This window comes from Hyposmocoma kahamanoa, unplaced genomic scaffold (genome assembly GCF_003589595.1).
Source record: "Hyposmocoma kahamanoa isolate Upper Pololo Valley unplaced genomic scaffold, ASM358959v1 160, whole genome shotgun sequence".
Classification (NCBI taxonomy): Eukaryota; Metazoa; Arthropoda; class Insecta; order Lepidoptera; family Cosmopterigidae; genus Hyposmocoma; species Hyposmocoma kahamanoa.
Window position 1 is genome coordinate 8,057,568 of NW_020653575.1, and position 16,327 is coordinate 8,073,894.

The 16,327-nt window shown below is 36.1% G+C and overlaps 1 protein-coding gene across 1 annotated transcript; it reads right to left on the bottom strand.

Moving 5' to 3' along the window:
- Positions 1-15,291: 15,291 nt before the first annotated feature.
- LOC113225483 lies at positions 15,292-15,879 on the bottom strand. Its single transcript, XM_026457803.1, has one exon. It carries the CDS (start codon positions 15,877-15,879, stop codon positions 15,292-15,294), a length of 588 nt encoding a protein of 195 aa, XP_026313588.1.
- Positions 15,880-16,327: the final 448 nt, after the last annotated feature.

Sequence of the window (16,327 nt, forward strand, 5' to 3'; positions counted from 1 at the left end):
AGGCGGTGGATGATTTGCATAGAAATAGTTTTTCCCACATCCGTAACCGTCATAGATAATGAAAAATAAGGAAGATGTGCCATGATGCCGTGTCAGATCGCGTACCGATGTCGCCACTTTTAATCTTTTGTGCTAATCAATCTTTACACTCTTTTATCTACTACCACACTGTAATTGGTTAGACTGTACTACTACCATAAATTAACGACCATGATTATCAGGGTTTAACACATGAAAACGACTTGGGTAAGATAACAATAACAACAGCAACAACAATAACGTACACACTAACTCTAATGGTGTCAAAATAACCACATTTAAAAAAGGTTTATAATTTTCTGTAATGTATGGGTGGAGACGAAGAGCTTTGAAACGCAAGAAAACCGTAATCCTACCGTACCGAGCTCGCAACGTGAAACCCGCCAGTAATAGGTCCCCGATTCTGCGAACACGTTCCCCGCAAATCTGAAAGTGTTACAAACGGCGAAATGTTTTATACTCAACGAAACTTCTTTCATTGGATAATGAATTTTACATGTAGAGGAATTTGTTTCGAAGAAATTGTAATTTTTTTTTTTTTGTCTTATTTCCTTCATATTTTGTGGGGAGAAGGGAAGTACTTTTAAACATTTTTTACATATCTGGTTTGACAAGTCTTAAATAATTATTATTTACTTGTTTTGATTGATGCAAGAGTCACAGTTTAGAGTATTAGAGTTAGCACGATCAAAAAGTTAATAAAACTGTGAGCACACGCGCACAGTGAACACGCTTGGATCCCCTTTGAATTTTTCAATTTAAATGAAAATTGCTTATTTATTGCAAAATATTTTTATTAAATCCGTTATCAAAATTTTTTTACAATATATATAGTTCTTAATTTTGTTTAGTTAAATCTGTAATCACAAGACTATTACAAAAAGTTTGAACGGAACCGAAACTCAATTAAAGTTTTAAATATTAATTCCAATATAAAATATAAATAAAAACTTTTATTTCTTCTAAGTAATTAATTACAAAATCTCAGGAATAGTACGAAACAGAATAAAAATAACTAGCACAGGATGCTAATCAGGACCTCTAAACGTGTTCAAATTGCCCCCTTTGATTTGTTCAAATCTACCCCAACGCATATTTTACAAAATAACAAATATTTTTCATGTGTACAAACAAACATTCAATGATTGTAAGCTGTAAGTTATTGCAATCATTGAGTGTCAGTGAGTAGTATATATTTTAGCAAAAAAATAATCCATACAACAATAAAAGTTCAACTCTCCATTATCCACATTCTTCTCGTAATCTCTTCAAGTAATTACAGCTATTTTTAAGAATGTATTTTTCGACGCTGAAACTAAACACTGCCTCTCATTCAGTTCTTGGCACTCGCACACTGACCGTTGCCACTGCCAGGCGTGGGGCTAGGTGTTGCATATTTTAACATAATTCCTACTACATTTTTATCAAAACTGACTGTGCAAACCCGTTTGTTCTAAGTTGCCCCTGTTCAAATTGGCCCACTTCACCCCTACTTATAATTAATTTTTTTATTTAGATTATTTTGTTTTGCATTAATTATTATATTTATATTACTGAAGATCATATTGTTAATTGATTCAATTCTATTCTAAATAATAATGCTTGAAATTAAATACATTGAAAATTAATAATAATACATTTCAGAGAACCAATAAATACAAAGGTTAAAAAGTTGGCGGCAGCTTTGTAACGTAGGGAAATATTGCGAAAGTTGCCTCTCTGTTACTCTCCAGGGCAATACACTCTCTGCTCTCTCGGAACTTTGAAGCACATTCTGTTTCGACTCTCTCTTCTTTTACATTTATTAATAATGTTAATTATCATTTATTTTTCGGACAACAGAAAATTATATCTCATTAGTAATAGATCATGTTAGTACATTATAACTTCTAGTGAAATCTACGAGGTGCCCCCCATTTTCCGAGCAATCATTTTCAAAATGCTGTTGGCACTGTTACGTAATCTGTTTAGAAGAGAAGCGATTTGCTTTCGCAGTAGTGCAAACATCACAGGCGTGCTGCAGAACCTCGGCGTTCGCAAGTATCCTAAAAGCATTGATGTTAATTTTTATGATACCAAGTTGCGCCTGGTGGTAAGCGACACGCCTATCCGTAGAAGTTGCAGTGTCACATGAAGCTTTAAATCGCAAAGATCTGAGCGGTACTGCCACCGCGGCTTTCATCCTGAGACATAAGTTGTTAAGCCCTATGTGCTTGTAATTTGCCAACTGCCTCCGTGACCAAACGGTTACCGTGCCGAACTGCCACGCAGTGTGCCTGGGTTCGATCGGATCGGGAGAAATATTTTTATTATTAAATAAACATTTATTTCTCTCGTGAGTTGGGTGTAATTTGTGGTTGTCCATGCGTGTGTCCATAGCATCCGCGATACAGGGTTTCCCCTAGTCCAGGGCTATGATTCTGTGCGCGTTATTTCACCAACACCCTCTTTACCTTTGAACACCGAAAACGCAGTAATGTGAGCGTCACTGCGGTTTCTGGTTACTAAACATAAATAAGAAGGGTATTTTAAGCAGATACAGTTTCTCGATCCTTTGGATAAGCCAGTATCCTTTATTAATCAGGTATATTTTTCGTAAGGTAGCTAAATTTACATAGTATATATTATGTGAGTTTTGATAATTGAGCACCATTTCAACTTAGTCCGCAATTAAAAGTTGACGCCCGCACGAGCCCAATTAAATACAATACATATTACTCAGCAATTTATAAGAAAATTGATTATGTACCCACCGTCTTCTCTACCTCCGTCACGCACAATAAGTAACGGTACAACAATCTAAAATTCTCTGAAATTACAGTGCTTACCCGAATGAAAATAAATGTCCTGTCTACAAACTTCTAAAGTTATAGCTCTCGGGAAAATAGTTTTCTAAGCTGCAACTATTGCACGTCGACCGCGGCCCGCTCTGCAAACTTATTTCAATTGAAATGAATAATTTCTTTGAAAGGAGCACTAAATTTTCAAAGTATTTTATTTTATTTGGGAGAGAAAATGAGTTTCTTGCAGCTTATTATTATTGAAGCTTTGTGCTTAGGTGCTTCTTAAACTATGTTTTATACATAATTAAGTCCCGAATATAACATCTTTGCTACTTCGAGTAGTGAGAAAACTTTCAATGAAGTATTTTTTGGTATTATTAGATTTTTAATTCGGGACTTAATCGTGTATAAAACATATTTTAATTACCTCGACTTTCGGACGTATTGCAACGTCTATGGTCTCGAAGGACTGAAGAGACGGGTGTCAGCATCTACTAGATGTGTTTTTCTAACTGCCCGCACTTGATCTTCATTATTTATTTGTGCACTAGGGTTGACAGTAGATTGACACACAACACTCACGACATCCGGCGACTTGTCGGGCGATACTTGCTGTCGTTTACATTTGCTGATAACTGGATCCCATGACGATGAAAGCTTAAAACCGTTTTCTCGGTTGAAATTACGATGTTTTTTAATTTCAATAGCTTCACTTACGACACCCGCCTCTTCGGTCCCTTCGAGACCACAGACGTTGCCATACGTTCGGAAAATAAGTTTTATACGTGATTAAGTCCCGAATTAAAAATCAAATAATGTATGAAAATGGTGAAAGTTTGAAGTTCCTTCATTGACTTACAATTATATGGACGTCGGATCCGCGCTAAAAAGTGTTCGAACTTATAGGGCGTTAAAATCGTATACAGAGCGTCATTCACGCTTTAGTCTTCGTCTGTTCTGTAAATTTAAATAGGTTGTTATTTAAATAGGTTGATTTGGGACATTTTTTTCGTGGTATTTGTATTACACCTGTCGTCCATTTATTTGTAAGTCAATGAGTTCCTTGTATTTTTGTTTTTAACCGACTTCAAAAAAGGAGGAGGTTCTCAATTCAACTGTATGTTCTTTTTTTGTATGTATGTTACGCGATAACTCCGGTATTAACTCCGATTTTCATGATTCTTTTTTGTTGGAAAGGGTGTATTTCCATATTGGTCCCATTTCATTTTGAAGAAAATCATCCACCTCAAAGGGTGGCTGTTTGACGCATGAATATAAATAGCGCCTAAATTTTACTATAAGGAGCAATTATTTTAATGGTATATTTTGCTATTCTCCAATTCAAGGCGTTTTTCTCTCCATATACTTTGAGCAGTGAGAACCGATGTTTATTATCTCCAGTGTTAAGTCCTGTATAGTGGCGAACTAGGGGATATTTCAATGAAACTTAGCAAATAGACGTAATTCCACGTACTTTTGAGGTCGTTTTTTTTAGTACTCTGTACTGAGATTATTATTACTGTACAATTCATATTTGGAATTACAATTCTTCTTATCGTATCGATGGCATACACTATAATGCTGTTCATCGTGCTGAAAGGACTTGCCAATCACCATAAATAAGGTACCTACGCGCTGATTGTTCCAGGGTCACGCTCCATCCGTGCACCCCTAATCGAATTACACTAAAATAAGTTTATTTCACATAGACAGGATCATGTCTAAATTATCTAACCACAATCTAACTAATATAAATAAAAAATGTTAGTAAAACATCGTAACATTCAAGAAACTTAAAAATTGTAATTATTCAAGCGACATCTCTAGTCAGCGATGGTAGCTATAAGGGTACCTCTTTCAGTGAAGAAATAAATTTGTCACAGATGGCGCAACAAATCTTTAAAAACCAAAACAAAGATCTGCAAGACGCACATAGAAAGATTCCTAAGGTCTTCAGGTTCTTTCCGTGGCTTAATTGGCAGAGCATCTGGCACGGATTGCACGGATGCTTGGAATCCAGCCGGATAGTTTGAATTTTTCTTAGTCTTTCGATCTTGATTATATTATAACAAACTAGTGAAGTAATTTCACAAAAATGTAATAAAATATAATAAAACGTCGTGACATTCCATAAACTTAAAAGTTAGATAAAAAATGTCAGCGAAGATGGTACCCGTTTGATTAGAAGATGCTTGTTTTATGTCATGATTACAGGGTTTTCGCTAAGAAACGAAACGAAGAAGTTAGTTACTGCTCCAGATGCAATACGACACCAGTAATTCTTTACACTGAAATTAGACGTGATTGCCTCAGAATACATCGTCATCTCAGCGTGCTGAGTTATAGGAAAATTTCCTTATAAATTGCTGTTGTAATTTACTCCAACTTGCCTTAAGCTTCTGAAAATAACTTTGCCAAATACATATATACATGCTTGATCGGGCCTGGAACATGTGCACGTCGTTATCGAAGTAACATCGAGTATGTAACTAGAAATATACGAAATGTCATTTAATTTGTTTTTCGTCTCAACTTCTGGTTATATACTCGATGCGAAGTAACAAGAACCACGAACATACTTATTATGTAAGTGGTATGCAAATATAACGATCTAATTTCGTATAGTCGCTCGAACAATTCATATTGTGTAATACATAATGTAAATGTTAGGATAGCTCGAGCCATTATGATAATTGTATTTATCTGCTAAAGATTGATTTTGATATTTAAGTTTATGATCTAAGAAGGGAACAGACCTGATTTAAGTCATTCGTTTAATGTCTACAAACAGCCTTTAAACCCTGTTCCCTGACCTCTGCAGAGAGTGCAAACGAAGCGAGGGTTCAGATGATTGTGATCAGCGTTCTCGGTTGTCGGCTCAACTTCATTACGACAAAGCTGTTTCCTGCAGGGTAAATGAAAAATAAAATACCCTCTGCTATTCGGCAAATTCAAAGAAGTTAAGGTGCTTAGAATAACGAAGACACACAAGGGTAAACGTTAATTTTGGGAAATGTTCGGTTTTTATGCAGTTTGTAGATTATGTTTCTAGATTTGGAAAACGACGCATGTAACATGTTTTAACATAATTACACTGCAATTTACTTTTTTTAATGTAATGATAAATCAGATTTGCTTTAAGGGCCAAATTGGGAAATGAGCTTTTCTAAATTGATTCTTATCTGGGTGTTCTAGGAAGTGCCCCAGAGTGAATTCTTCTACTAGTACATGGAATTCCCTAGTTGAGCAATTGTGTAACCAGGCAATAGGTGTGGTTGTCTGACATAGATATAAACATGTATATATATTAACAAATCAATCTCCTAAGCTAAGTTAAAAATTGTGTTATAAGAATTAGTGGTCCTTCAACTAAAAGATATGGGTTGTATCGAACACCCACGTCATATGTAATAACAAACATAAATAACAAATAAAATGTTTTTACTCTGATGTTTTTAATAATTCCTCAGATTCTTCATAATCTATCTATAATCATCTTATTGTTTTTAATATAATATAATTATTATTATATTATTACATTATTTATTGTACTTTATAATATTATTATATTCTATGTATTTCTAATATTTATTCATATTTCTTTGAACTTGCTTACCTTTCACATAAGTATACTGTACTTATTGTAAGACTTAATTGATAATTTTATACGTTATTTTGTTAATTTAGTTATTACATATTGAAACAAAGATAGAACAAACACAAAGAAAAACTCCTTCGACCCGACTGGAGTCGAACCAGCGTCTATCGCCTGAACGTGGCTTGTTAAATAAATAAATAAATATTAGACAACATCATTATTAATCTCAAAGTAAATAATTAAGGCACTTGTGTTACGGACATCGGAAATAACGACGATACCGCAAACATTCACCCTAACCCTTCAAAACCGGAACACAGTAACGCGCACATTACTGCTTGGCGGCAGACATAGGTAAGGTGGAAGTACTTCCCTGAACGAACTCTTTCACAAGGAGGTCTATATAGAAAAGTTAGTTTTTCTACATTGACCTGATTGATTGAGATGGTAACACCATGAAAACGGTGTGCAAGCCACTCGACCTTGGAGGTCGTCAAAGGCACTACACTACCAACTGAGATACGAATCGAGCCAGCAGATCTCACATCTTACTTCGGTCACGTAGCCATGTTGAGACGACGTTCTTTGTGTTTTTCTAATCGACTTCAAAAAAGAGGTGGTAGTCTGTTTGACTATATTTTTTTGTATGTATGTTACGCGATAACTCCGGCGGCATTTGTGATTTTGTTGTTTTTTTTTGTTGGAAAAAGGGTACCTCAGCATTGGTCCCATTTAAATTTGAAGAAAAAATTCCACCTCTAAAGGTGGAATCTACAATCATGTCATTCAAACTAATGGATGAACCCGGTTTCGCGCACTTTCCGGTAGATGTAATTCCAAGGACTCTTGAAGTCAGTCCTTTTTTTACCTTGTATTAATATTAATAACAAACTATATCTACGTCCTCGCCGGTTTCGGCTACAGCGACTGCTGTTGCTTACTGAGAGCTACGGTTGTTCGCCCTTTCATGTACCCTTAGATGGTTACAGTAGCCAATCTTGTTGGTAAATGTTCGCAAGTAGTGGCGACACATAGGACGCCTTCGACATAGCTGTAAAAGATGGCGTAGGTGTTTCAGCCTCGAGAGCATCAAGTTTCGCGCCCAGGCGGATATCCGTCCGAAACAATAACTGTGAAATAAATAATGCTCGATCACATTAATGGCTCGTTCAAATTAGCCGCTGTTAGAAGTGCGACCAAATTTTTAGTGATGTTTTACTTATTTTATTAAAACAAAAGAAGAAAAAATTAAAAATAATAGCAATAACGTGTTAGAATCCGTTCGTTACCTTTATTTTGTCAAAATAATTTTAGACAAAACTTTTCCCATGCCTTTTCTAATCCAGTCTATTGTAATAACTGGCGGAACTGTCATGGCGGAAATCCCATTTTGCAGGGTATTATTTTACATTCTCTTTAAATTCTTCAATTCGACTTTCATTCGTCGTGGTTAATTTGGAAAATTAACATGTGCACCTCACTAACCGGGACTGCAATGGAGCGTGACAGCGCTGCTGCAGCGCGTCTAACAATGGCTAATTTGAACGCGCCCTAAATGACGCATGATGCAAATGAAAATTGTCTTTTTGATTTGGTCGAGTATTAACTTATTTGACAGCAATTGTTTCGGACGCATGTCGGACGGAGAACGAGACCCAAGGTCTGACAGTCTCTGCTCTTCAAATGTCACCTGAGTATTCACAAAGTGCCTCCAATCGGAACGGCAACTCGACTGTTTCTCCCGCCTCGAGGGATCAATGTTGCAAACTTTCATGTGTATTTTCAGAGAGAGAGACATGTCCACACCAACGAAGCTGACTTCGCTGTAGATATCCTTCTATACCGATGACATTCGCAAAGAAACAGATGAATATTATAGTAGTATTTATTGAAATTATATATTATTAATCTCTCAGCGAGCGCTCTGTTCCTTTAGGCAAAAGCAGTCCTACGCATAGACAAACTGGAGCTTCTGAATATGTATTATTTTAGTCAGATATTGTAATCATAAAGCAATTTAGGGTCTACGCACTATGGAGTCGGAGAGAAAATGGAATTGTCAAAACAACCACATTCCGTACCGTAATAATTAATACGTAACCTTCAGTACCTACTACTCTGTGTGTAAACATAAGTCTGATACAACACACCAAATACAGGAATGCAATAGGATAAAATGGGTTGGCACATTGTGGTATAAGCTGCGTGGAAAATATAACAATCAATAGAGTCGTAAGTTCTAGTTATAACTTTTTTATTAAAAAACCAACTTACAAGTTTGTCGAATTACACCTATTTGCCAAGTTTTATTAAAATCGGTTAACGGAAAGTGGTTTAAATCCACTAAACCGGTTTCATCTCCCAATTTGCCACGTCTCAATGGGACCACTACTGAGGTACCCCCTTCCCATGTCATTCAAATCGGTTCACAAATATCGGAGCATCGAGTATATAACCAGACATAGAGGCGAAATGTCATTTGATTTGTTTGAAAACTATTCTGCCATGTCATCACTGTGACAACTGCGCTCCGATTGGCCAGCCCGAGTTCGAAACAATTGACGGGTGTCGTCAACTGTTTCACTTCACTTCGACCAGTTAACTTGAGCTTTGCTATAATGGACGAAAATCGCAAAATTACATATTTAATATTTAATTACCAATGAAATGTGATTCCATTTGTTTTGTAATTAGATGTTTTGCTGTTTTTCCCACACCACCGAATAGAACAGCGCGGCATTGTTAGAGATACTGTCTTTATTGCAATAAATACAGAATATTTTTTGGAATATACGGAGACGTACACACAGGTCAATAGTTGGCCTGTCTATATTTCAGTGCAAACGGGAGTTGATATTTATAAGAGCTGTGTCGCTAATGTGTTACCTGGAATATATGGCCCTTATTTCGTCTCTATTCCTGGTTATCTCGATGTGTCGGAGTAATCTCGTAACATTCACCCACAAAAAATGCTGTCGAATTGAGAACCTCCTCCTTTTTTGAAGTCGGTTGTAAATATACATAAGTTTCTTGTTGCTGGCTACACTAGATGGTTATACTAGATACAGTCATAGAACAATAAATACAGTAGAAGTGCTTAGTTTGCATGGTACGTGTGCCAATAGTTCCCGAAGTTCCGCAATCTAGAGCTCAGTCCGCCATTTTGGTTTAGTGCGTTATGGTCGTGTCAATTATATCGCGTAAATCCCGAAAATCGTAAAAAAATGCCTTATTTTGCGACATTGCAGTGCAAAGAATTACATGACAGTAGCACTTGTAATTATTATTTATGGTGGTTTTCGTACCATGATTAAGACTTGTTTTATTTTATTAAATTTAAATTTTTTTGTTTATCATAATAATTTTTAGTTACAAGAAACGAACGTAAACTTTATTCTAAGCTTCTTTTTTGGAAAAGTAAGTACAACATCTCGAATTCGTCCTCGTTCAACTTTTAACCGCTAGATGGCAGTACATGGATTTAATATAAAGTCAAAACATCGTAACTTGCAATAATACGTATAGATAGGATTGAACTTTCAACGATATGCCATAAATTTAACAGTTATTTCTTTTCAAATTTTAAATCACAACCAATCAAGATATATAGTGTTTCCAAATTTTGAATGTATGAGTTTTTGTGACAGACGTTTCTGATATTAATCGAGGCATAATGCACTTCCATTGTTTTTCCTTCCGTGTAGACAATAGCGCAAATATCTTTGCATAGTTTACCTCATTATTTCTGCTTTATTCAATTTCACGTTCTACGTTCGCTATCTTACAGTAATAAACTACTGTGAGACGCAAAAAACGACCCAATTCCCGCGGAACGCTCGAAATATCTCCAGTCAAGTATTCATAAACTCAGTTAATAACTTATACAGCCCAGCGTGCTATTTCTGGTAATTGCTGAGTAATCAGTTCATTCTCGTGTTTGACGCATTACTTAAAGGATTTATGGGCAATTGAAGCGATGCCGACAATTTGTTAAAAATTTCAGTTCGCCACCGCCATGTTGGAGTGCGAAAAAAATTTCGTCGAAATTTATTAGGTGAATTTAATGATATCGCGTTCATTTCAAGTCGTTCGTTCAATGATATTTGTAATAAAGTGTTAAGGGCAGTGATAGCCCTGTTGGGAGAACGGTTGTTTCTCCATTTAGAGATCCATAGTTCGAATCCTAATGCATGTACCTGAAATTAATTTCTATGTGGGGAGTGCTCAGACGAACTCTTTGAGTTGGTGCCTCCGTCACTCTTTTACCACTGCACGACCCGCCGAAGGAGAAGACTCCATCCCCACTTCCTCGATGCTTGGCACGTCACGACCACTCGAGCATCTCGTTCGTTCCTTCCCCGAACCAGTAAGATGTGGAATGGCCTTCCTCCTGAAGTGTTCCCCTTGCGCTATAACATGAAGTTCTTCAAAAGACGTGTAAACAAGGTTCTCCGGAGTCGGCAACGCATGGGTGATGCCTCTGGTATTGCTCGTGTCCATGGGCGACAATGACCACCTCCCATCAAGTGGCTTGTCTGCTCGTTTGCCTACTAGTTAACAAAAAAAAAAAAAAAAATGTTTCGTACATTTGTAAGCGTTTAGTAGGCACAGATAATATGATACTATACTAGTACAGACATCAAATCATAGACAAAGAAATGTCTCACCTGTAACTCCGCTTATTCGGAGCCTTATTTTGATTCTTAACGCTGACCTATAAATGGCACCAAATAAACCCGCGATGCAATTGTAATGATATTGGAAAAGGCCTACAGATGGCAACTGTTACATAAACATTTTTTTATACATTTTCGATAATAAATTCAAAGAAATGCGATATATGCAATTGATTGCAAAGTAACAAATCAAAAAGAATACCATTGAGAATCCTTCTATTTCTTATCTTTTCAATGACAGTTAAATGTTTTTCACCAATTTTCATAATTGTAAATTAATTTTAATTTCAACATTCCGGAAATGTTGTTTAAATAGTTTTGCATTTCTTTCTTATATTTTATACTTCTCTAACACCCTCAAATTTTGAAGGTTCAATACTTCTTATTTTTCATTATACCCAAGTGTCGCCATCTACAGTATGAAACATGTACTAAATATCAATGCAATAAATAAAAAATCTACTAAGTTAGTTTGTATTGATAGCCCGTAGTAAAGGGAAACATTGTGATGAAACTTGTATGTCAAAAAGGCTCCTAATTCCTGAACTCGCAATCAAATACATAAAATTAATATAAATATCGTGTTATGTTGAATTTAAAACAGGACGTATGCAATTAAAACACTTTAGGTTTCAACAACTGTTTACTCCCTTGTTGCTTCCTGGAAATTCTTTAATATTTACTAACTATAAAGTTGGAACTGAGAGTAAAAGTATAAAACAGAAGTTGGCCAATTATCGACTAGTTTTGTTCGTAGAGTCTTTAAATCTCTCTCTTGAAAAATCGTCATTTTGCAAATGTGGCCTTAGGATGGCAATGGCACTAAGATTGCGAGTTTCTTTGGCCAAAGATCAAAATACTGCTAAATATAAATAAAGACAAAGCTTTATCCGCAGCATCGTGTGTGTTTTATCAAAAACGCAATTAGTACGCAATAGGCGTGAGGATGTTTTCAGAAAAGACCTATTTCTATTCATAGTAGGTGTTATTATTGTTGTGAATTGTGATATGCGTAAATTCACAGTTCATTGGAATTATTGGAGTCGCGTTTCGCGTCAACGACAAACGAAGTGTAAACCCAATTGAGGCGCTCCATCATATTTATTGGAATGTCTCCCCCACTTTTCAATATTGGATTTATCCCCGCTGAGAGCTTCAAGCTTAGTGTTTCTGTTTCACTGAGGTCCCTTAACATCAAAATAAATTGAGTTACGTAGTTGAAATAATTTCATTAAAAAAATTGCGTCTTGCTGTGTTTATTACCAATTATTCTATTCATTTCACATTTATTTAAAGATTTTATGAAAACTTCACGAACTGCCAGTCACGATTTTTCACGTTTCAAAGTCAAAGTCTAAGTATCATTTATTCCATAGGTACAATAAAGTTACACTTGAAAACATCACATTTAAGCTACTGCTCGTTCACTACGCTGACTTCCCTGAGAAGAACGAGCAAGAAACTCTCGAGATTGTTCTTTTCAAATAAACTTCACTTTGAATCAAATTTGTGTGGATTCTGGAGCCATATAGTTTTTCCATACACCTTTATGTAACACGTAGTTTTCAGTTTTGTGATATGACTTTTCAATCAAAATATTTTTCATGTAGTTTTTAATATTAGCAAATAATAATCTTAATATATGCTCCGGAATCTTGTTGTAAAAACGTATACAGTTTTTAGTAATTAATTCCTTCTGTCTTCTGCTTATTTATGAGCTAGCCTTTTGTCGGTGGAGTAATCTCCAACCATCTCTGTTCAGCGCCCTAACTTTGATTTCCTAATACTGAAGATGTGGTGATGGAGAAGAATGGATGGAATTAGTTGGACCAAACGAAAAACCAATGAAAAAGTATCGAGTTCTTTTGTTTTCGCGATTGTTACACATAGGAATTGGAACTATTTTTGTTGTTCACCGTGACCATGGAACTTCTGTCGTCCGGTAACTAACACGCGGGTAAGTGACGAAATATTTTTTTGAGATATCATAAAAAACCATAACCCAGTTTTAGAATATTGTAATTGTTTAATGATATTTCAGCTATGCATCGTTAGAATAAGTTCCGATAAGTCGAACACACTAACTCACTGTTAGTCAGTTGACACTAATTTTAACTGTTTTGAAAAGAGAATTGTATCAATATTAGACTGGTTGAAGACTGTACCACCTCAGTCAACCGATACGCGATGTAAATCCGGAAAAATAGTTTCATTTCCAATGAGGAGGTGTTAAGAATAGTATAAGAAAAGAATAGCTCATTATAAACAATGGAGAACCGATGGGAAAAGATGTTTGGACATCTGATATGACACTACAGGTTTCTTAGATAGAAGGGAAGATCCATTGACTTACAAATAAATGGACGACGGGTCTAATACAAAAACCACGAAAAAAATGTCCCAAGTCAACCTATTTAAACGTAGTGACATGTAAAAGAATATGAAAAAGCTAAAACGTTGAATTTAAATTGTAATGTCATCGCAGTACTGTCTAATTCTGCTTGCTTCGCTGTCAGTCGAACAAACGAAGACTAAAGCGTGAATGACGCTCTGTATACGATTTTAACGCCCTATAAGTTCGGACACTTTTTAGCGCGGACCCGACGTCCATATAATTGTAAGTCAATGGGAAGATCGAAGGAAACAGAGGCGACGAAACGACGATTAAAATGGAGTTGTTTACCACGAAATAAGAAAAGAGAAAAAGTCAAAGTGGTGTCATATCAGTAAATTACTTTCTAACTGCTGTAATATTATAGCCCCGAGAGTTAGTAGAGGATAAGCCAGATATCCTGTGGTCCCTCCAGTCGCTTAGGTTATTGGGAACTGGGGAGACGTCGTTTTTCGGCGTGTCGGGAAGTGAGCGTGCCTTACAACTCTACCACCAATGAAAAGATTTGGTAGTGGACTTAGAGTCGACGGCTTGGCGGTGGCAACCGCTAGTTGTGCAATGCGCAACGGGAAGTGAGCGTGCCTACAGCTGTAGCGGTGCTGTACGCGCACCCGGGGCAGCTCATCCGAAACACTAGCTTCTCGAAAACCGGATGAAGTCAAGTGACAGAGGTCTGTGACAACCCTGGACACTGGCTGATCTGGGGTCTGAACCTGAACTTATGAGGTTCATTTGCGCGCACCGGTTATAGTGCCCTTCTCGTATACCCTAAGAGTCGGTAGAGGGGGTCACAATAATCAAAACCAATGTAAAAAGATATGGGGCTGCTGCGACTTTATTTTAAGGCTGAAATGCGTCGTGAGAAGAATAAGAATACTTTCGTGACAAGGTTATGGAATGTAAAAGAAGCAAGAAATGTTTGTAGTATATGTATGTTTTTCAAGTGCAAGGAGAAATTTTCAAAATATGCACTTACATAACTCTTGGTTGTTTTGGATAAGTACTTATGTTATAGTCGTCACAAAATAATAGATCATATTTGACACATGTCATCGCAACGTAAATAGTGATGTGAACTGCAATATCGGTAACCAGTTTAAACGATTCTCACGAGAAATCGATTAAAAATTTTAGGAGTTTGTAATCGTTTAGGTTATTTTTCTGTTCATTGCTTTTCAGTTCTAGATATATCAATCAACATTTATTTAAACGTTATACAGTTTAATAGAAATAATAAGTAAGTATTTTAAGTGAGCACAACGGCAACCTGTACTTGTTGTTGTATTGTAGTTATACATTAGCATAGTTCACGAGGATAACCTGTACGTAAATAACAAAATTCTGAAGTAAAACAAAAGACCTCCTTATTGGAATTTTTTATTTATCAACGTCATCGGAAGATGAACCAAAACCATCTGTTGAGCTAGTTTCACCAGTCCATATAATTAACTCGTTTTCAATTAAATTATCAATATTAACATCTCTGTCAAAATCTTCTTTTATTAGTTTTCTAGTTTTTTCCACCACCTTTCTCCAGTCTTCCTTTGTTACTTTAGTACATGCTTCCTTTAATAAAGTCATCATTTTTTTTGTGGAGAACGGTGGCTTAGTATTATTACGTCCTGCGTAGCCTGTAAAAAAAAAACACTGTTGTAAAATAGTAATGTTCCTTCACAGTGATATTACAAATTCGAAAGTTTATATGTTACCTCTTTACATTTGTACTTTATTAAAATATGCTACTAGTACAAAATAAGTCTTAATATATACGAATTTAAAATAACAGTATTAAATGCAAAAATATTAACCTTTAATTTGAGCCCAAATCAACTCAATAGCATTGTATTGACAGTGGTACGGCGGTGTCCTTATAATTTTATGTCCATGCTCAAGTGCCAATTCATCAATTTCATACCTAAGTTTTGTAGGTCTATGCTCTCGCACTAATCTTAACAATTCCACTTTCAATAGCTCCATGTCAGCTTCGACACCATTCCTCTGTAGCCATGCCACCAAATCAGCCTTTTTATTTGCCTGAGTCGGCGCTCGATCTATTTGAACCGAATGATACGATGCATTGTCCATAATTATTGTACATTGTTCGGGGAGGTTCTGAAGTAAAGTTTTAAACCACTCTTTAAATTTGTTTGCGTCCATTTCTTCGTGATATTCTTTTGTACTTTTTGATTCAAATGCTAGTAAAGCATTATTAACGAAACCTCCCCCGGCTGATCCAGCATGGCAAATTATGAGGCGACCACCTTTTCCCATTGGCACTTTCGAGCTGGATGCTTTAGTGTCGTCGGTCCATGATTGTGGTACTGTGTGGTTTGAGTTCAACCAAGTCTCATCGATAAACACAACATTATCCCAATTTGTAATTTTATTCATTTCTCTCAAAAATGAAACTCTTTGTAATATTAAATCATGTCTTTCCATCATAATATTTCTTTTGTCAGACTTCTTGTATTTAAAACCAATTTTTTTCAAAATTGTAATCAGTGAGGTAGCACTCCCAGTAAATAAGCCAAGCTCTCGAAGTGATACCAACAATTTACTCACAGTAGGGTACTCGTGTCTAGTATAATATGTATAAACATGGTTACGAATAGCGTCTGCATCGAACGTGTCGATACCTGTTACAGGCTTGCTTTTCTTCCTCTTTCTAGGCGTATGTAATACGTTTTCTTGAGAGCCGGAAGGCCCATATTTTTCTTGTATGATGGTGTGTACCGTTCTTTTGCCGATTCCAAGTGCACTTGCGACGCGATTTTGCACTTGTGTCACTGGTAATAGAGGTCCACCATTAAGTGACTCCCTTTCGAAATAGTCGTGTAAT

Coding starts and splice junctions, on each gene's coding strand:
- LOC113225483 (XM_026457803.1), bottom strand. CDS start 15,879: ATGAATAAAATTACAAATTGGGATAATGTTGTGTTTATCGATGAGACT.